A 21,936-nucleotide genomic window follows, 5' to 3' on the forward strand; every position below is an offset into this window, starting at 1 on the left:
AATAATATTATTAAGCTAGTAATAGTTAATAATTAGTTAAAGTTTTTTATTTTTTTTTAGTATAAAGATAATAAAGTATTTAGTAAGTAAATTAAAAACGTAAATATATCCCTTCTAAAGTTATTCTTTAATCTATTCTTTAAGTATTTTAAGCTTAAATTTACTAAGATTATAGATCTTATAGAACTTTAAGGTAGTCCCTTTTTTTAGTATAATCTTATAATCCTATTCTAAATATATTAGTAGCCTTATTTCTAGGGTTTTTTAATATAATTTTTTATATTTATAATATTACTATAAGACTTTTATTATATATTATTCCTTAAGATTAAGGTTAACTTTTTCCTTAGTTTTTAAAAAAGCTTAATTAAGATTTTAGAGTTTTATTTATATTAAAGTAATTATTTTATAAATTTTTTATTATTTTACTTTATTTTATTTATTTTAGTATTATTATAGTATTTCTTAAGGGGTCTTAAATCTAACTTTTTTTATTTTAGATTTTCTATTTTCTAATTTAAAAAGCTTTAGGTTTTTTAATAATATATTACCCTTTTATTACTTTTCCTAAAATAATTATAATTTAAGTTCTAGTATCCTTAGTAAACTAAAATTATTTACTTAACTTACTTAGCCTATTTCTTAATTAACCTAAGGGTTACTCTCCCTTAGCTATATATATCTTAATAAGGCTTTAAATCTTAGAATATTTAGTATATTAAAATTAAGTTTTTTTATTTTACTTTAGATTTTAATATTAAGGAAAAATGTTTTAGTATTAATAATCTCTTTATTATATTTAAACTTTTAATTATTTATAATAAATATATTATAGCTTTTATTACTTTTATTTTTATATAGTAGTTATAACTTAAATATAAGTATAAGTAAAATATAATTACTTTAGGCTTTACTATTAAAAAATATTATAAATCTACGCCCTTTAATAATTACTTTTATTAAAAATTTTAATAATTATATTAATTATATAATAATATTAATAAATTCCTTAAGAAGATTATTTTTTTTTTTAAAATTATTATCCTTTAGGGTTTTCTTATTCTTTTTAAATTAAATTTTATAATAAGTATTCTTAAGATTAATAATTATAAATTATTTTAGCTATTTCTTTTTAAAGTTAATATTATTAATATATAATAATATTTATAATACTTAAGGATTTTTATTATATATTTTATACTAGTAGTAATTATAAATAAGTATATTTATAAAATTATATTTATAATAAGCCTTAATATTATTTATACTTTTTTATCCTTTATAAGTTTAGAAATTATAATTATAATTATATAGCTTCTTTTTAATCTATATATTATAGTAATAATCTTAATAGTAATATTAGTATTATTTTATTAAGTTATATTTTTTAAAATTTAAGGATTTATATTATTAAGTATACTATTCCTAAACTTTAGAGATTATATAAGTTTTATAGTAAAACTTAGTATATAATTTTAGGTTTTTATAATTATATTCCTTAGTAAAGTAAGTATTATACTATACTTTTTCCTAATTTATAAATTATTATTATATTTTAAGGTTATTTTTTCTAAGAATTTTAACTATAGGTTTAAATACCTTAAAGGTATTAATTTAATTAAGGTTTATAAGTAATATTACGTAAATTTATATATATTACTATACCTTAGGTATATTCTATAGCAGAGGTATAGTATTAATTATAATAATATTAGTAATTTTTAGTAAGGGTATAGTATTATATATAAATATTATATTTTTAAGGTTATTAGCCTTTCTTAAGGTAGGTTTCTTTACTAAGGCTTATATTAGTTTATTAAGTTTAAGTTTCTTTATAACTTAAGCTATATTTAAGTTAAAGATTTTATTATTACTATATTCTTAATCTAGTAGTTACTTAAATTTATAAATAGTATTAATAATTTATTTAAGTTATTTTTATAATTTATTAATTTTCTTAAATTAATAATTTTAAGCTATATAGCTTTTTTTACTATAGTTATAATAAAGGAATTTTTTCCCTTTAGTAATAGCGTTAAGGTTTATTTATCTAGGGTTTATTTTATAAGTATAAGTAATTTCTTTATATTATTTCTTACCTTAGTTAGCCTTATAATAATATAATAGGAAAAGTTATAATTTCCCCTTATACTTTTTTTAATACTTATATTACTTATTATTAATTTTAATAACTTTATTTATATATTCTTAAAAAGTATTAAAATAGTTAAGTTTATATAATTTATCCTTTACTTCTTTTTTTAATCCTTTATAAAAGTATTTTATTAAGGGTTTATATTTCTATTTAAGCTTTAAAAAAATTTATATAAACTAAGAAATATACTTAAATATAGCCCCCTTTTAGTAAAAATCCCTAAGTTTTTATTTAATAACCTATTCTTTATTAATTATTTTAAAAACTAACTAAAGTATAATTTTAAAGTTTATATAGTTTAAGAAAATATAAATAGTTTTATTATTATAGAATATATCTATAGTTTTAATATAGTCTTTTATAATAAATTTAAACTAGTTAAGTATAGCTCCTTTTATATAACTAAAAGTATAAAAAATCTTACTTTTAATAATTAAGAATTATTTATTATTAATAATATAATAAACCTTAAGTTAACTAAAAAAAGTTTATAAAGTACTAGTTTTTTTAATAAAAAATCTTAGTTACTTAAGTTTAATTATTTTAGTAGCTTTAGTATCCTAGGCTAACTTTAGGTTATTTTTTAGTTAGTTATTTTATACTTAAAGTTTTTTTAAAGCTATAGTAAGGCTTTTAAAAGTAATAGTAGGTTTAGGGATTTAAGAAGCTATAATACTTTTTATTACTTAAATAATATATAGTACTAATTTAAATAAGAGTTATTAATATATAATAAACTAGTTTATACTTAATAATATAGCGTAGTTCTTAAGGTAATAAACTAATTATAGTTTATATTAATAAAGGCAGTAGGGTATAAGTTAAGTAATTTTATTATATAGCTAATAAGTTAAATACTAAGATTAATCTTATTATTATATTAATAACTAACTATTTAAGCTATTTAATAAATATAAATATCTTATTCTTATATAGTAAATTATTCCTTTATAAAGTAATATAGCCTATTACTCTATTACTTTAAGGAGTAATTACGTAAAGCGCTTTAGTTATTTAAGGCCAGCGCTTCTTCTTATTATTAGCTAAAGTAAAACAACCTTATTCTAGGTATATACTTATCTTAGATCCTATAAGAGGTTAGATTAGGTTATAATAAGATATTATTATAAAGAAAGTTAATTTTTAGTAATAATTCTTATAAATTACTAAAATATTACTTACTTTATAATAATATAAGAATTATCCTATAAATAAGTTAAATATTATAAGTAATTTTCTAAATTTAAGCTTATTATTAAATATTATAGTAGATTAGATAATAAATATGCTAATATATTTAGCAAATACTTAAACTACTTTTAAGAAATCTTAGAAGTAAAAGCTTAAATATTAAAAAAAAACTAATATAGTAACCTAGTAATTTAATTAATTAATACCTTATACTAAATTAAGATAAATAATTTAATTATTAATAATATAAAGGAATATATTAAAAACTAGGAAAATAAATAATACTTAGAAAGTATTTCTATAGATATTAAATACCTAATATTAAATAAACTTATTTAAGTATTAGAAGACTTATAAAGTAAAGTAGTAAAATTAGTTTATATATATAAGCTTAATAAATACTATAGAATTAGAAAAACTATATAATAAGTTAAATAATATTTTAAATTTAATAATATTAAGATATAAGTATAAAAGATTATATTAAAATATATAATATATAAATAAACTAAAAGCTTTAAATATAAACTATATAAATAACTATAACTACTACTTATACTATAGTGATTATAAAAATTAATCTTATTTAACTTAATTACTAAGCTACTTTCTTTAAGAGAACTAGTTATAAAGGTACTTTATAATAATATCTTTGTAATAGTTAATAAGCTTATAAAAATAGCCTACTTTATATTATTTAAGGAAGCTAGTAATATAAAAAAACTAGCCTATATAATAATAAGATATATTATAAGTAATTATAAACTACTAAGAGATATAATCTCTAATAAAGGAAATATATTTATATTTAAATTTTAAAAAATATTTATAACTAGACTAAGAATAAATTATAAGGCTAGTATAGTTTATTATTTATAAATTAATAAATAAATAAAAAGAATTAACTAAGTAATTAAGATATACCTACGCTATTATATTAATTTTAAATAAAATAACTAAGTAGAACTCCTCTTTATTATATAATTTATATATAATAGCATAGAATTAGAATTAACTAAGAAATTACTATTTTTCTTAAATTATAAATTTAAACCTAAAGCTTACTAATTACTAAAGTAAGGGGAAAATATTAAGAAAGCTATAATTAAGGCAGAAGATATAATTAAATTATATAATAAACTATAGTAATAACTTAAATTTATTTAATAAAGGATAATTAAATATATAAATAGAAATAAAATTAAAGGACTAACCCTATAGGGAGGGGATATAGTTTAGTTATATTAATATACGCAAGGAAATAAATAAGTAAATATTAAAATAAATAGGCTAAGTAATAAACTTAATTTTAAGAAACTTAAACCCTATAAAATCTTAAGAAAAATTAAAAAAGTAAATTATAAACTTAAACTCTTAGAATAATAAGAAAAATAAGGGAAATATATATACCTAATTTTCTATATTTCCCTACTAAAGAAAGTATAAATTAATAAAAAAACTAAAAGATTTATCTAAAATAAAATTATTATTAAAAGGGAAAAAGAAGAATATAAGGTAAAAGATATTAATATAATAAAAATAAAAAAAAATAGTAAATAATATTATAGGGTATAATAGGAAAAAGGAAAAGAAAAAAAAGAAATATAAAAACTTATTAAGTATTTTAAAAACTTAATAACACTAGTAGAAAAACTCTATTAAAGCCTAGGGATTACACTAACTTAGGATTTATTACTAATATCTCTAAATAACCCTTTAATACTAAAGAAGCAAGGATAACCTTAAAAAAACCCTTTACTAACTATACTATAGTAGCCTAATAAGCAACCTCTGCCTCCTTATATTTAACCTTATTTAACTTATTTAAATTAGTAATACCTTATATAATAGTATAATATATTTTTTTATATTAATATTTCTTCTCTTTATAAAAATATTTAACTTTTATATTAGCAGTATAACGCTTCTCTTTAGCTACCTTAAGCTTATTTTTTAAATAGAAATAATAAGTAGTAATATACTTTAACTACTTAAAGGATAAACTATAAATATTATAATAAGATTTATTTAAATAGATATATTTAGTATAATATAATAAGTTAAAAGGGGATAAAAAATACTTTTTATAACTATATAATATATAATAAAAATAATACTTATCTATAGCTAGAGTATTTTTAACTATAGAATAAAAAAAACTTTTATATTTTTTAATTTTAGGATAAATACTTTTTAATACTTTATTTATTATTATTAAGTAAGTTAATATACATAGGAATAAAGATTAAGTAGTAAAAAATATATTATAAAGTAGGAATAAGTTACTTATACCTAAATAAGTAAGGTTTTAAGGATAAGACTAACAGAAGGGGGATATTATATTATAACCTAGCTTTTATAATTATAATAATAGGCCTATAGAATAACTAATTTTAGATAAACAATAGACCAACCTACTAATTAGGAATAGATTATTAGATTACTATAATAATCTAATAATCTATAAGCAGATTATTAAAGCTATAAGATAATCTATTATAGGATTATTAACTTTTATTAAATAATCTAGCCTAGCTAACTAGGTATATAAGTTTACTTTATATTACTTATTAAAATACTTAGATAATTAGTTATTATTATAACTATAGTATTTATAATATAAATTAGATTAAAACCTAGATATTTATTCTTATTTATATTAGCTAATAATAAAATTGCCCGTTTACTAACCTAACTGCTCCGCTAATATAAACCCTAGAACTAGTTTAAAGGTTTATCTCTTGGAAAACACTATTTATACTAACATATAGATACCGGTTTGTTACACTTTGGAAATCTGCTGGAAGCACCCAGTATCGAAGTCCCGAGACATCAAAATTAAGAAGAGAGACATGGTGTTGTTGAGATTGCTTTTGGCCACGAAGAGGCTTGAAGAGGCAAAGGATTTATTTCCTGGGCTATTGCAGTATTTCGAAAGCATCAATAATTGATTTTTCATTGGACAGTAAGCCGCTTGCAAACACTCAAGTTAATAGAAAGCTAATGAGTTTCGACTATAGCCTATTCATTGCTTGGGGGAACTACCATTTTGCTGTGCGAGATTTCCAGAATAGCAGAAAGAGTTTCTTGTATGCTCTGAAGCAGTACGAAGAGATTGGAAAAGTCAGGCACCACCCAGATGCTGCGGCCTGTCTCTACAAGATCGGGCGTGTTGCTTTGGAAGAGGGAGATTTGAATGATGCGATGTGAGCAGCTATCACCCCATTCCTATCAGCCTCTACAATATTATCTATAGATGTAACAAAACTAATGTTTTACAGAGAGATATTTCGCGAATCAATCAGGAGACTTCGATCAGCTGATCCGATGAGCTCTCAACTTGGACGCGTCCGTTTTATGCTATGCAAAGCGCTGAGGACGATGGGCGTCGAGAACACGGACGAAATTAGTCAGTTGGAGAAGGAAATTCGGGACCTCGTGCAAGCACTGAGACCACAACAAGATCTATCGGCAGAGATCTCAGAAGCTCTCCTTGATTCACTGGTCCGCGGGATAATTCGATGATGATAAACTGCAAGCTTATAAGAACTCCTAGTGCCTGATATATAAATTTGTGCGTCGCCTGTTCTATAAATCTACATTTAACTCTTATTCCTTCCACCGAGGTAGCGAACAATAAATAGATGAAATGTAAAATCCCCAAAATGGGCAGTGAGGCAATGGAGAATGAAACTGTTCTCTAAACCGAGTAAGCAGGGGTTGGTTCTAAATGTTATGCGCCCTTACCAAATGAATTAATCAACCTCCCATGCTTCCATGCTCGTCCTTGTGTGATTGAAGTCTAATCTTCGGGAAGTCGGCGCGAGTGTCTTGAGCGTAGTTGATGAGCTGGGGCTGGCATAGAGCCTCCACGGCTGAGTCTTGGTATCTTTGACCGGTGTGAAAGCCTCAAGCTTCAAAGAAAGGGCAGGATTTTTGCGTCTTGATTCTTGAGCAGGCATGATGGCCTCTAGATCCAAATTTGGCTTAAGTGAATTATTGCCCTCTCTAAGTTGAGTGCTAACTTGGTATTATTGGCGATGAGAGACTGCTTGTACCGGTACTTGTGCGGAGTTGTCTTCTGATGAACGGCGAGAAATGACGATGATCTTCGACTTTATATGAAACTCTATTTCTTTTCTTGCTCTGTGAATGGTGTGGGGTGGAAGAAACAGCCTGTGTTACAGTTGAAGATAACTAAATTATCGTTTGAATCAAAACACACCTTGAGATAAAGAAACGATTTACAAACCGTTCATTCCACAAAGTCACACTTGGGGAAAATAGCGAGTGGAGAGTTTGCTTGACGCCTCGACGATAATGGCGACGCGAGCTGTGTTGCACAACAGCCTCACCGATTGCCCCTGGTCGATAGGTGGCGATGGCACGAGCTTTCCTACACTCTCTTTGGGAGCTGAGAGCCAATACTTCGATGAGAATGTCTACGCAAATTCTGTCACATAACAGCCATACGATGCAATTACCCTCTTCCTAGTCTATTTATAACAATAACATGAAATTTCACATACTTTCACTGCGGGAGCTAAAAGGTAACACCTCGACGAAAACAGCCACGCAAGTTATATTACACAACAGCCTCACCGACTCATTACCCCTCAAAATATTCTCTGTTTGGGAGCGAAGACTATCTGAAAGCTTTGATGAAAATGTCTATGTTGTGTGGCACAATGGTCTCTCCATCTCATTACCCCTCAGACCAGACTGTTTATGACGATGGCGCGGACCTCCACACTCTCTCTTCCAGGACCGGTAACCAACATTTTTGCGTCATTGAATGATGCGTGTGCACAGCCTGTTTAATTAGCCCTAATTTCATACGTGTGAAGGTTGTTTGTGCCAACTTACAGTGCATGTCTGACTCGGCCTTTCCGTTGTGCGAGTCAAACATGAGCATCATGCATACCTCATCTGGAGTTTGATTGCTGAGCCAGTAGAACTGGTGATCAGGGTTAAATTTGAGCAAAAAGACCTCTCCATACCACGATTCATTGATCTGGTCTACCTCCAGAAGGTCCGTGGCGGCCACGGACCTTGCATCGCAGACAGCAAGCGGCGCTGTGGTAACCGTATGAAGAGGTCTCCAGATACTATACAATAATATCAGCTTTAAGATTGTGGCCTCCCATAATGTATGCAAATAGAAATGGGGAAAAGATCCACTGACTTGACAATCCGCACTCTCCATCCTTCAGCAATATATTTCTTCGACTCCTCTGGTGTAAGGTGTCTCTCAATTCTGTGAAATCCACCCTCAAGTGTATGATCTGCATCCGAGTATCAATTGATTATCCGCACTTCATCGTCTGCGATTGCATATTTGGTTGACAAACCAACGTGCACACTATAGACTGGCGGCGCAGCATCTTCAAGTGCTCCAAAATAGTTTCCATCTGGATTCTGCGGCTCAGCCGTTATGCCAGATCGGCGACGCTTTGTTGTCAGTATCAGCCATCAACTCTGTAACTAAGTGCATTAATCAGGGACATGCGACACCCTACCCGAATATCATAGCATATAACTTCGTCAGCATCAAGTTCTTGAAGCAGAAAATTTTTAGTCTCCTCGAGATAACGGAACATTGTATCGTCGGTCCCATCGATTAGGTGCTTTGTTGGAAACTTGAGGAAGCGAAACGAATGTTTCTCCATGCTAAATCGATTTTCTTGCCCTCGAACATCTTCAACGATAATGCCCTTTTCCTCTTTCTCGGCATTGGTAGTGAGTCCTTCGTGGTATGAGGAGAACGATAAATTGAATGGCTTCTCGGTTTCGTACTTAGAGAGGTCTCTAATGTACTCAACTTGAACTTCCTTTGTCTCTATTCTAATCATAAAGTCAAGCGGTTAACTGGAGAAAGAGCGGAAAGCTTGTCACCTTGTCTCGCGTTTGTTTGTGATAGGCCATTGAGAAATATTTATTTGGTTAAATTCGCACCGCCTTTTCCTTCTCTTTAACTGCTTATACTCTCTAACCACTTGACTTGATTTGATCCCCAGCAAGAATAACCTGAACCAATGATAGCATGATAGACGTGGCACCAATAATGATCGCCGCCCAAAACTGTATGTACCTAGTAGTCAGAATGGATCCAATGATCAATTTTGGTGCAAGGTACAGCGCTATGTTGGGTGTTGTAGCGCTACGTGGACGTTCAATGCGACATATATGTAGGTACATGTGCGTGTATTATAGCCCAATGCCATGAGCTATAGGGCCCGTCTGCTCAAAGCCCCTATAAGGAAAATGCTGCGTTCTGGTTAGTCGGCTGATTAGTCCAATGATTGAGAATCTCGAACGATGAATTATGGATCTCATTTATGGATTTCATTTCAACTTTCTAAAGTGGATACTTCAGGGCAAATAGATAGGTTACTGCTATAGAAGGGTTCAGGGCATTTGCCAATGATTTGGCCTCAGCCAATAGTTACATGTAGAAGGCAGACCAATTTCCCACTACTTACTGTCTTCAAGGTCTGGTTGTTATATTCAATCCTGATCTTTGGCCGGTGCGGGGGGCCTCGAAGTTCAATGAAAGCTGCATTGACCCTCGTTGGCCACATCTGAAGGACAAAGCTCTTTTTTTTTTCATGCCACGTGGCTATTAAATCCATGCCTGTATATTTACAAGCATCATTGCTCTTGACCATTCTTCTTTACAGAGTAAGCAAATTTGGCCCACTATAGCCCCAGAGCCATGTCTCACCAGCTTCGATATACGGAGTCAATCTCCAACAAGACAGAGGCGGATCAACTATCATACGAACCGTTGGGATATGGAAATACATTTTTGTGTCTGCCCAAGTCGCCGGGCTGCTTTGCCGGCGATGTTCCTTTTGACTCCTCTACTAGAGGCATGGGAGACATCGATGTGTTGAAGACAACTGCATCAGACCTCAAAGACATGCTTAACAAAGGACTGATAACGTCTCGTGCTATAGTTCAAACTTATTTGGGCCAAATCAAGCGACATAACTCCCAAGGAATGGTGCTAAATGCACTCATCGACGTTGCTCCGGAAGAGGTGCTCCTGGGATTTGCGGATGTTTTGGATGCCGAGAGAGCTGCAGGCAACCTCCGTGGAGACTATCATGGGATACCAATCGTACTAAAGGTATGCTGGCACTACTTCACATTGTGTCGTCAATTGTATGAAGACTAATCTGTACGTCTATCAAGGACGTGATAAACACCGACCCATCTCTTGGAATGAGAACAACACTAGGCTCATATGCCATGGTCTCCGCAAAACCTGCCAGGAACGCATTAGTAGTTGACGTGGTATGTCTTTTTAAGTCTGAATCATCTTCTACAAGGACATATGGAGACTTGGGCTGCTTTATCGGAGGACACAACTGTTGGAATACCTACTCGTCAAAGGGTCACAACTTAGGCGGTTGCCCTGCGTCCGACAGCCCATCTGGCATATTTCGAGTATAGCAAAATGTTTACTCTCACTAATTGAGGTCTTCGTAGCTTCTCGGACAAGGACTAATTGTTTTGGCAAAAGCAAATCTATCAGTAAGTAGCCAATACTCAAACAACATGCCTCGACACAGCTAATAAACATCACAGGAGTTTGGAACCAATAAGTGAACAGATTTCACCATTATTTCCAAGCTGTATCTTTATCATTCTAACCTATTCTCGAATGTAGATCTGGGTCTTCTCCCATAGGCTGGTCCCCAATTGGCGGCCAAACCCAGTCTCCTTACATCGCTGGGGGGGCCATACCTGGTGACACTTTACTCGGACATAGTGTCAGTACCCAACAACTACAATTCGCTCTTGATATTGACTAATCCCGAATTTAGATGCCAGGAGGCTCTTCCAGTGGTTCCGCAGCCTCCGTTGGAGCCGGTTTCACTCCATGGTCTATTGGAGTAGAAACGGATGGATCTGTCCAAACCCCAGCTAGTCGAGCATCACTATTCGCCTTGAAGCCGACAATAGATATGGTTTCGGGTGATGGGGTCTTTAAGCTGACAAATGCCTTTGACAGTCTTGGAGGAATGGCCAAAACAGCGCAAGATCTTGCAGCCCTGACTGAGATTCTCTTTCTCACAGTGCCTGGCAGTCCACTGGCCGGAAAGAGTTTGACAGCAGAGTTTTCGAGCTCTCTCAATGGGCTCCGTCTAGGATTTGGCGAACTGGATGATTGGCAGTTCCCCTCAACGATTCTTGAGCCGGACGAAATGTACCTGCAGCAGCGAGTATGCCCGGTTAACCCTGTCAGAGCTTGGCCAATTTGGATCAGATGTTAATAATTCTTAGCGAGACCACTGGAATCACGCAATGAGCGAGTTAGAGCGCCTAGGAGCGAAAATTGTTTCTCCAATCAAGATCAAGAAGCCTTCCGAGTACACCTTTGAAGGTCAAAGCAGCTACCAAGTGATTCGCTGTAAGTCTCTCTGTTGAATCAGAAAGCACGTGGTATAAAATTCATTCTGATTCGATGCAGATGGCGGTTGGAAGCGTATCGTTGCTGATTATCTACATAATCTGGCAGAGACTAAGGTCCATTCGCTCGAAGATATTGTGGAATTCAGCAAACAGAACCCTGGCCTGGAGTTTTCTGACGGTAAACAACCCCCATTTATATGTTTGATGTAGTTCAAAACCTAACAATTTATTTAGTTTGCCCGAATCAAAACTCCTTAGTCAATATATTAAAGTATAATATTCCCGCCTCTGTAGTGGATGATGCCGTTAGAGACGTCCGCCAAGCCGCCGGTCCCGAGAGTATAGACCGCGTACTGGAGGAATATGATATCGACGCTATCATAGCGCCGACTGATAGCGATATCCATAAGCTCGCGTCCTTTTCAGGTATGAACATATGGGGACATGATACCCAAAGTTCCTATGCTAACCTTCAACGTAGGTTATCCTATGGGCACTATGCCCCTAGGCTATCTGCTTCCTAGTGGGCGCCCTCATGGGTTAAGCATCTTCACATCCAAATACAATGATGCACTGATACTTCGAATCATGCACGTTTATGGGACGATGTCATTTACTAGGAAGGTACCATCTCCGCTGGAAGCAGATTCGATCGGAAAGGCATCTATTTGAGATTCTAGCTCATGGTCCTGGATGTATTATGGCTTGTGGGAGCAATCCACCAGACCGGCAAAGATAGCAAAGAAAAGTCATGACAAGGCCCATCTTCTCCAGGCCGATGGCAATAAGTGATACTTTTGAACGGGAACTACTGTGTCCATTATCGAACAAGTCATCAATTACGCCAGATAAATAGTTGCTATAGAAGGCGTTTGTCAGCAGTTGCTGCTTATTAAAGTTAAATTATGGCCAATTCAGCGCCTGTAATTATAAATAGTATGCTATCCAGCATCCCGTGTCTCGGTGTTTTTTAAACTACATAGTATTGCCAGAAATGGGAGGAATATAGCCATAGTTGATGAGGGTATCAGATAATAGTGACAGTAGGAGGAATTTGAAGAAACAAAGAGATTATGTGTATTTGGAAATTGGAACCTACTAGATACATAGGCGAGTGAGTAAGCAAAGGAAGTCCATTTGTATCCTGTTCCGACATTTGAACCTCACGCAGTCTTTGGGGTGCTGGATGACCAATTTAAGGTGCTGGCTAGTTCACTAAATGAAAATCCGATAGAAGAGAATATAAATAATAAGTCAAATGCTTTTATTCAGCTTCGCAGTTGTTTGCTTCTTTGAAAGTCTCTTGTGCGTGGATTGGTAACGATGTAAGGCTCTTGCCTGAAATAGGCCGTTTTCCAGGAGTTGCCTTAAAGAGCATTAGCTGTCTCGGTTATGAGATTATCACATCTTGAATAATGGAGTATACTAAGCTTCTCGTCATATATCATGCAATTGGAAACGACTAATTGTGAGTAGTGACTGTAGTACACAATGTATCTTGCTGCGTGTATTTCTAAGCAGCTGTTTGCTAGCATATTTGAATGCTATTCAACTCGTTTGAGAAGTATATATATGCTAGGCTCTCAACCTGACCTTCGCGACAAGATTTTCCACAAGTTGCAAAGCAGCGTTCAAATACAAAAGCGTTCATTTCTTCATACCAACAAATTAGATTATCACAAGTCTTCCACAATGGCACCTCAACCGCATATCAAGTTATACACAGACTCAACTCCTAATGGCATAAAGATCACCACAGCACTGGAAGAGCTTGGGCTCCTTTATGAGTTAGAGCACCTCGACATCAGCACTCTTCGCCAAAAGGAGCCATGGTATCTTGAGATCAACCCCAATGGCCGCATTCCTGCCATTGTCGACACATTTGATGACGGCGAGTCAATTAGAGTGTTTGAAGGTGGAAGTATCTTGTAATACCTGACTGATCGCTATGATCCCGAACACACAAACTCTCGTTTCCTAAGGGTAGTAGAGAGTACTATGAATGCAACAATTGGCTATTCTTCCAGCATGGAGGTGAGTCCAATAGACCTTTTGGTTTCCCTTCTCCCTCTTGCGTAACCGCAGCATCTGACCAATGGACTAATTGTTGTCGCTGTTTAGGCATTGGACCTATGCAAGGCCAGTCGTCCCATTTCCTCCGCTATGCGCCCACCAAAATTCGGTATGGTATTGACCGATATGTCACTGAGACAAAGCGGCTGTACAATGTCCTTGACGTTCAACTTTCGAAATCCAAGTCTGGATTTTTAGTGGGAGATCACATCTCAATTGCAGACATCGCGGCCTTGTCTTGGGTAATCTTTGGCCCCTACGTGGACGTTCCCTTGGATCTTTTCCCAAATCTGCAAAAGTGGGAAGCAATGCTGAGCGCAAGACCTGCTATCACTAGAGGATTCCACATCCCCAAGGTATTGGGCATCAAGAGCGATGACCCGGAAGGCGCTGCAAAGTACCAGCAACGTCATGCCGACTGGGTGTTTAAGGGCATGCAGGCCGACCAGCAGGCCTTTGGCCAAAAGTAATAGTTATATAGGCAGAATAGATAGACTCCGCAGATTTCCGATGAACATGTATTAATGACGTATATAATGGTACAAAGTTTCAACACAAACTCGCAATATCTTGCCCTCTTTCTGTCGCACTTATTAATGGATTCAATTTTACCATACAACATACCCGTCACTTCCGTCTGAGTGGAACTTTGGAACTATAGATCTTGTGTAAGAGGTTATTGAACTAACTTTATGCTCCCTACCTTTTTGGACATTAGAAAACGGATACTTGGGGTATTCTCGAGTTTCTTCATGAGCTTTTACATGTAAGCATTGCCCGAATTCAATGGCTTTAACTCGAATCCCACTCGTTCAACTTTCGTAATTCTCCCTTGTCTCGCCCGGCAGCGCCGTTGGAAGAATTGCTTACACGAGCAGAATACGCGCATCTCAGAACCACGCGGGAGCCCCGCATCCCCGCGAGCTAACAAACACATCTTTCCAGACTTGGAATATACCATGGATGATAAAATTGCCTGTTTCAGAAAGAGTAGAAAACAGTGGTGGCTTCAAGTCCTTGGCACACATGTGAGTAAACATAAGTTCCGTTATTGATGAATAGCTGAACTTCAGCTGCTAGCCTTACCGTTGGAAGTAGATATCATATTAGAGGAAGAGTCTTGATATAGCAGAAAACAGCTGAAATAGAGCATCTGAAAGGGGGGAGATTTCCCAATAGCTAAATCATGGCAATATTGCGAGGGCATCACACATTTACCACCAGCTTTCTTCAGTCACAGCTTCTTCAACAGAGCAACTGAGTCAACACGCTGAGACTTCCAAGGTATCGTTTACTGAATGCGTAATCGGTATATCCTTTTAATGATTTGGTGGCGAATATGTCCTGTTGGCTATATGGAGTGAACTCCAGATCATGCTCTAACCTGAAAACAAGATCCGTGAAATATCTTCCAAACATTACTACAATATCTTTGTCTGGATAGTGTTCATCAACAATCTTTCTGGGCAGGTCTGAAGTATAGCCGCCTTGTACAAGAATTGGTCCTCTGAAAGCGTTGCACGCAAAATCCAACCACTCATTATCTCGAATGCCATTCCACTCTGCCAAGCAGGGCTCAGTCAAGTGGATGTAAGCAATATTCAAATCGTCTGCTCTTTTTAAACCGTCTGTAAATTGGAGAGCAGCTCTTTCCTTTAGTTGCATGTCCCGGGAAGTGCTCCTTGAGCTTAGGTAAAGTCCAACTCGCTTAATCCCAATTGCGTGAGCCACGGGTTCCATAGCCTCATATAGAAATCGAGACCGATTCTCAACGGTACCGCCATACTCATCATCACGCTGATTAGTATCTTCCTTGAATAAAAGCGTCAATGAGACCGCCAGTTGCACCAAGAAGTTCCACGCTGTCAAAGCCCGCCTCGGCTGAATTCTTGGCAGCCCGTACAAAGTCCTGTACAGTATCCTTGATTTCGTTAACACTCATAGCCTTTGTTGTATGGAAATTCGTGTCCAAGGAGCTGGTACTAGGGCCTCTGATGATGACCTCCTATCCAAGCATTTCGTATTTCAGAACATATAGTTGAGCAAAAATATAGCTTGCTCTCATGTGAACTTCTTCGACAATGGTTTTCCAAGCAGCTGTCTGTTCGCGTGTAAACAGCCCCGGTGCATTTCGCAAGTCACCACCCCCCTTTGATATGAGGTTAGGTTCGGTAATAGGAAGGGTTCCTGGCACAGAGGCTCTCTGGCAGTAATATTCTTTCATTAGATCCGTCGGTACATGTTGATCATCAGCCCGAAACCGACTGATCCCTGCCATTCCAATTCGATTTTGAATTTCGATGTTGCCAATATTCAAAGGGATAAAAAGACCCGATTGAACCTTTTGTCCCGGCAAGATACTGAAGTAGATACTTCGAGGTAGGTGGGAAGAGGAAGAGAGTCACTTTAAAATCCAGCTCATTGTTGTAGTCAGTATAGATATGTACGGACGGGCGTCTTAGATATATAGCTTAAGAGCCAATATATAATAATGAGTCCCGAGAAATATCCTGTTTGAACACAATGATATTTAAGTTAGCACCGAACTATGGTGAGGAGGGTGTGGACTTTTCTACGTGTGTGTAGGTAATTAGACGTAAGCTGAACTGCGGACCAAGGGCGGACCAGGAAATGCATAGTGTAATTATTTCGACTAGAATTTTGGGCGGCATATGGGGGCTTCTTCACTTTTTTCTTTTCTGTTCACCAGTTTAGACACGGGTTAAGTATGTGTGTCTGACGGAAAGTTTATGTTTAAGAGCGACCTAAGATGTTGAGTAGTCACGGCTCTTTTTTCTTCTTTGGGGAGTTTTCATTTCCTCTGAGATTCGGCATACAGTCTCTGCATAGATGGTCGCATCCGGATATATTTCGTTTGGACAGTCAGCGATTTCTGATGGTATGGTCACAGTGGCGGCTAGAGACCCTCGTAACTTTATGCAGTCTGGCCACATTTCTTCATCAAACAGATCTCCGGAATTTAGGTTAGGTAATCATTATTAGGGTCATACCTTTCACTTCAAGTTGCGAAATTACCCCTTTGATCAAACAATACCATGCTTTGAAGCGCGCCTTCGTTTTCTTTCCAACCAACTGTTCAATAACAATGTCACTTTCAAAGCTTCGACGCGTAAGTAAATTAACCAGGAAGGCCCTCTAAGCAACGCTGACGAGATTTTACCATCAAGCGATTGCAAGAGTTTATTTGAGCAAGGTTCTGGTTATTCAAGATACGCCGTTGGGAATGCCTGTTGGTATTTTGAATCCTGAATGATGGGTGAGTTCTTGTACATTTTAAGCACTATCATGCCATTTGGACCTCAGCCAACATCACCACCATCTTTATATACGTGATTGGATTTGTTGTTTGAAGTGACTCTGTGTTCTTTACGTCCACTGCCTATCCAGTGGGAAGCCGGTCATTGAAATGCAAAGGATTTTCCCAGTTAGGGAAGAAATGTGCTCGAGGGGCACCTCTTATGCCCGTGATAAAGCCACTGTTTCACTAGCTACATTCAGCAAAGTGTGATATAAGTTCGAGTACATGAAGCTATATAATTAAATAAATAAAATATTTTATAACTTTTATTATTTACATGCCGTTTACGCTAAACAGCCCCCTGTGTAAGCGAGCTACTTTATACCGCTCCAAAACGGCCCGGCTATGCGAACATAGCTGCCTAAAAGATGCCCGTCTAAAGGCGGTGAAGCTGCTGCCCCGAGAGCGTTGCTCAAAGCTGTATGCGTGTAATGAATCGATACATATTAACGTTATGTGTTGAAGCCGCTGTTTAGATCCAATATGATAATAGTCTTCTGACGTTGTGTAAGATACAAGATATGTTTAAATATATGTAATTTGTGATGCACTTTTTATTCACAACTAGCTTATGACACACTTTACCCTGTTGAGATTAGAGCTTCGAAACGCTTTACTAGATATGGTTAATAAAATAGTGTATCTGTCAGGCAAAGTTTCCAAAGAGGTGGTGCTCGTGTTATAGAGATTTCTACAACAAGTTAGACTGCATGTATACTTGTGTATGCCGCTTCCACTAATATCTCCAAGAATTACTGAACGATATGAATACGTCACATTTAACTCTATGCTTTGCAATCAATTTGAGGCTTAAAGTGGATAATACGCTGTTACGAATCGTTGTGGCGTGATTTTCAAGAGAGAATCAGAAAGCGTCTCAATGTTGCCTTTCCCGGTCAAGCAAGAGAAACAGGGGCCTAATACGTGGTTGAGGCTCCCCCTGATGGCTCTGAAAAGAGCTCTGTTACATTGCCAAGAAATGGACATAAATTGCACAATCACAACATTATTTCCAGTAAACTCCCAATAACATGATCCCAGGGGCGACAACTCATAACCTTGGCAATGCGTAACATCACCATAACACATGACAGGGTATCATACTGCCACTATTTTTGTACATCCTCACTACGTAGTGCCTTATAGCTTATATTCAGCACGTACATGTGTTAAGCCCTATCATATATCTTGACCAGATCTCTATTCTTGCGCCAATAGGTTGAATGGTGCAGTGACCCCGAGTAATCATCTGCATGGGCGTTGAGAATCCTCCCGGAAAGATTGGGTCAGACTTGATCTCCGATCACTTATGCTAACACCGAAAGGAATAAATCCAGTAATTTGATTAACAATAAACGATTTTATGCCAGTGGCTCCGCAACTACTAAGTTCCACGAATGCGATGAAGTGAGAAAGCTTCCAGCCCAACGTCTATTACAAATACTAGATAAATCGCTCTGCATGCCTTGGCTAGATGTGTACATAATATGTCGGGAGATGTACCTAATTCACTGCCCATTAGCAATCCATGAAGAGTCTCCGTGGATGAATGGATGTTAACCAGACCCGCTTACAAATTCTAAGTTGGCAATGCTGCTCTTGAGCGATGCCTACGAGAGATATGTTTCTGCTATAAAGCAGATTCCATTCTACCAATCTTCTCAAATAGATCATACAATATCTAGTACTCAACAACAACATCTCTCTGATAACTCTTGATCTACCATGCCATCAATCGACGCCCTTGTGGTTGGAGCTGGATTCGCCGGAATCTACCAACTCTATAAGCTCCGGGAGCTTGGACTCTCGGTCAAATTAATTGACAAGGCTACCGATGTTGGCGGCACATGGTATTGGAACCGTTATCCCGGCGCCAACAGTGATTCCCTCAGTGAAGTATACAGATACAGCTGGGATAAAGAGGATCTATTGACGTATCCATGGCCAAATCACTATGTATCTCAGAAGGAGATTTGGGATTATCTAAAGCATGTGGTCAAGCGCCATGACTTGCGAAAGTATATGCAGTTCAGCACTGAACTAGAGTCTGCATCGTTCGACAGCTCTTCATCTTTGTGGACTGCTCAATTGTCCACTGGCGAGACCATCCAGACCAGATACTTGCTTACCGCCTTGGGGACTTGGTCCAAGGTTAACTATCCGGTCATTCCTGGAATCGAAAAATTTGCAGGCGAAAAATATCACACAGGGTACGTCCTTTCTACTAATCAGCTGAAACAAGGGCCTTACAAAAGTTTGCAGAAATTGGCCAAAGGAATACGACTTCAAAGGTAAACGAGTCGGTGTCATCGGAAGTGGCTCAACAGGAGTCCAAGTTACGATTGCCCTTGCCGATGAAGTGAAGGAGCTCATATCTTTCCAACGCTCGCCGCAATACATCGTTCCTAACGGAGACGGGCCCGTCTCGGCTGAATTCAGAGACAACATCAACAAGAATTACGACGAAATTTGGGACGGTGTTCGCAACAGCTATGCTGCGCACAACGTGAAAGAGAGCACAATACCGGCCATGAGCGTCAGCGCCGAAGAGCGCGAACGTGTCTTCGAATCGCTTTGGAAGCAAGGAAACGGATTCCGATTCATGTTTTCAGCTTTCTCCGATATCGTTATCAGCGAAGAGGCCAATGAAGAAGCTTGTAAATTTATTCGGAACAAGATTTCTCAGATCGTGGAGGATCCTGTCAAGGCTCGAAAGCTGTCTCCAGATGGATACTATGCTAGACGGCCTATCACTGCGCCCGCCTACTACGAGACATTCAACAAGAAGCATGTGGATATCGTCGACCTGAGAGAGACACCCATTACAGAAATTACTGAGAAGGGTATTCTTACTAATGAGAAGCTGCACGAGCTGGACGTCATTGTTTTTGCAACTGGCTTTGAGGTTGCCGATGGAAATTACACCACCCTCACTATCAATGGCCGCCAGCAATCCCTCAAGGAGCACTGGGCTGATAAGACGACTTCTTATTTGGGAGTATCTGAAGCAGGATTCCCCAACATGTTCTTGGTCGTGGGACCTCTGTCGCCATTCAACAACTTCCCACCGACAATCGAGACCCAGGTCAATTTCATTTCAGGATTGATAGCAAAGGCCGAGGCAAAGAGAAAGGAGGAGGCTTCAGGTAAGGTAGTCCTCATTGAGGCTACCCAGCAAGCTGAAGATGACTACGTGGAAGCGTGTCGCGTGCTTGGAACACAGAATCTCTTTAGAAAGGAAAAGTCGTATATTTTCGGCGCCAATATCGCAGGGAGGAAACCGAACATTCTTTTCTGGGTTGGAGGCCTGTTCCACTACAGGAAGGCTCTTCAGGATGTGGTGGATGATGGGTATCGTGGATTCACATTTTCGTATTAGATTGGATTGTTAAGATAGTTTTGTCGGGGATTGTAGAAACTTTGTAGAACCAATAGCATTCCTATCTTCCACTTTGACATAACCGTTCATCACTGTGCTCATATCACTTTATCAGACTTTTTTCATCTTCATAACCGTGTAAAATATCTCGTATAAGGCACGTATTACTGGCTAATGCTTGCTTGTATACTGCGTGTGATACCATCATCCATCTCCCCGCCAAAGGCTGAGGTACACCTCCTTCATATTCACGATAAAAACGCCCCAGTAGCACAAAATCTATATGACAGCTCATCACTAGGTTTCATTAACAGTGAGAAAGTGAATGCCACCCTATAATCTATGATGACGAGCGCAAAATGCTCGTTGCTCATATACACCAGGCAATGAGTGAAGCAGTGCTATCATGAGGTGAATTACCATGATCCAGAGGCCTCAAACAAATATTAAGCTGAACAAACACCCTCTCATGCTATCCGATGTCTTATACCCAATCTATCCATAAAAGCCTCATCCGTTATTCTCAAAGCAAACCTCTGCCACAATGTGTACCAGAACACGAATCCTTCTCATCTGCCCTTGCAGAAATGCCGGCTGTGTTGACTACGGAGATATTTGCAATGGACTCGGCCACATCATCGATGTCGATGTCACCAGCCGGGGAGTGTGGGATTATTGTAACTGGTGGTTTATGAACGGCCCTCCAGAGCTTGTTCTGAATAGTTACATCGTGCCGCAGTGCAAAGATCTTGGTTGGGAAGACATCAAGACAACAGCAACGGAGATCTGTGATAGGTGTAAAAGAGAGTGCCAGTGAATTATATGGGAAGGACAAGATTTCCCATGGGTCCTGTTTTCAGCGGCACAGATGTTTCGTCTCAACGTCCTTTATTTTCGGAATGGCTCATGTTTTTAAGGAGGAACCATTTCATGGTGTATGAACAATACGCAAATTATATGTTGATTCATTCTCATTGGTCTCAATTGTAAGTTATAAGACAATAAGCATTTTCGCTCCATTCCCTATTAATCAGAATCGGCCTAGCTCTCAAGATTACCAGATGATGACCAGCTATTCATAAAAAATAGTCATTCAGGATCTCGAGTGATACTCCGAAGAGTGGATAGCATTTCAGTGTTAAAACTCCATAAAACTATATCAAATTCCATGGGTTTACTATGGGTATAAGAACATCGGAATTGGCTAAAACCGCTGACAAACTTGCCTGGTCCTCCTCATTAACATAGCCGTCTTTATTAGACGTCGCATAACGCGATGGCAAATGTGGGAAAAGGCGCGCGATTCATTTCAACATGGCGATGTAGCACAATCGGGGGGATCGAGCATCCGGCTTAGTTATAGGCAACTTCCGACTGATGCTGCTTCTCTAAATTCCT

At 36.4% G+C, this 21,936-nt stretch overlaps 5 protein-coding genes across 5 annotated transcripts; 4 read left to right on the forward strand and 1 right to left on the reverse strand.

Moving 5' to 3' along the window:
- Positions 1-6,349: 6,349 nt before the first annotated feature.
- Positions 6,350-6,871, forward strand: Triagg1_2571 (uncharacterized protein; the record flags this gene model as incomplete). The annotated part of the gene is made up of 2 exons (XM_062896767.1): positions 6,350-6,552; positions 6,628-6,871. The coding sequence occupies 2 exons, from the start codon at positions 6,350-6,352 to the stop codon at positions 6,869-6,871; spliced, it is 447 nt and encodes a 148-aa protein (XP_062758188.1).
- Positions 6,872-8,058: 1,187 nt separating this feature from the next.
- On the reverse strand, positions 8,059-9,198 carry Triagg1_2572 (uncharacterized protein; the record flags this gene model as incomplete). Its single annotated transcript, XM_062896768.1, has 5 exons — positions 8,059-8,159; positions 8,213-8,454; positions 8,532-8,631; positions 8,698-8,797; positions 8,866-9,198. The coding sequence occupies 5 exons, from the start codon at positions 9,196-9,198 to the stop codon at positions 8,059-8,061; spliced, it is 876 nt and encodes a 291-aa protein (XP_062758189.1).
- Positions 9,199-10,061: 863 nt separating this feature from the next.
- Triagg1_2573 (uncharacterized protein) lies at positions 10,062-12,439 on the forward strand (the record flags this gene model as incomplete). The annotated part of the gene is made up of 10 exons (XM_062896769.1): positions 10,062-10,478; positions 10,544-10,645; positions 10,841-10,885; positions 10,940-10,956; positions 11,022-11,124; positions 11,179-11,577; positions 11,639-11,765; positions 11,826-11,945; positions 12,002-12,193; positions 12,249-12,439. The coding sequence occupies 10 exons, from the start codon at positions 10,062-10,064 to the stop codon at positions 12,437-12,439; spliced, it is 1,713 nt and encodes a 570-aa protein (XP_062758190.1).
- Positions 12,440-13,459: 1,020 nt separating this feature from the next.
- Positions 13,460-14,310, forward strand: Triagg1_2574 (uncharacterized protein; the record flags this gene model as incomplete). Its single annotated transcript, XM_062896770.1, has 2 exons — positions 13,460-13,688; positions 13,889-14,310. The coding sequence occupies 2 exons, from the start codon at positions 13,460-13,462 to the stop codon at positions 14,308-14,310; spliced, it is 651 nt and encodes a 216-aa protein (XP_062758191.1).
- A 4,574-nt stretch (positions 14,311-18,884) lies between these two features.
- On the forward strand, positions 18,885-20,538 carry Triagg1_2575 (uncharacterized protein; the record flags this gene model as incomplete). Its single annotated transcript, XM_062896771.1, has 2 exons — positions 18,885-19,369; positions 19,422-20,538. The coding sequence occupies 2 exons, from the start codon at positions 18,885-18,887 to the stop codon at positions 20,536-20,538; spliced, it is 1,602 nt and encodes a 533-aa protein (XP_062758192.1).
- Between the last annotated feature and the right edge of the window lie 1,398 nt (positions 20,539-21,936).

This window comes from Trichoderma aggressivum (genome assembly GCF_033847375.1).
Source record: "Trichoderma aggressivum f. europaeum strain CBS 100526 chromosome Unknown scaffold_007, whole genome shotgun sequence".
Classification (NCBI taxonomy): Eukaryota; Fungi; Ascomycota; class Sordariomycetes; order Hypocreales; family Hypocreaceae; genus Trichoderma; species Trichoderma aggressivum.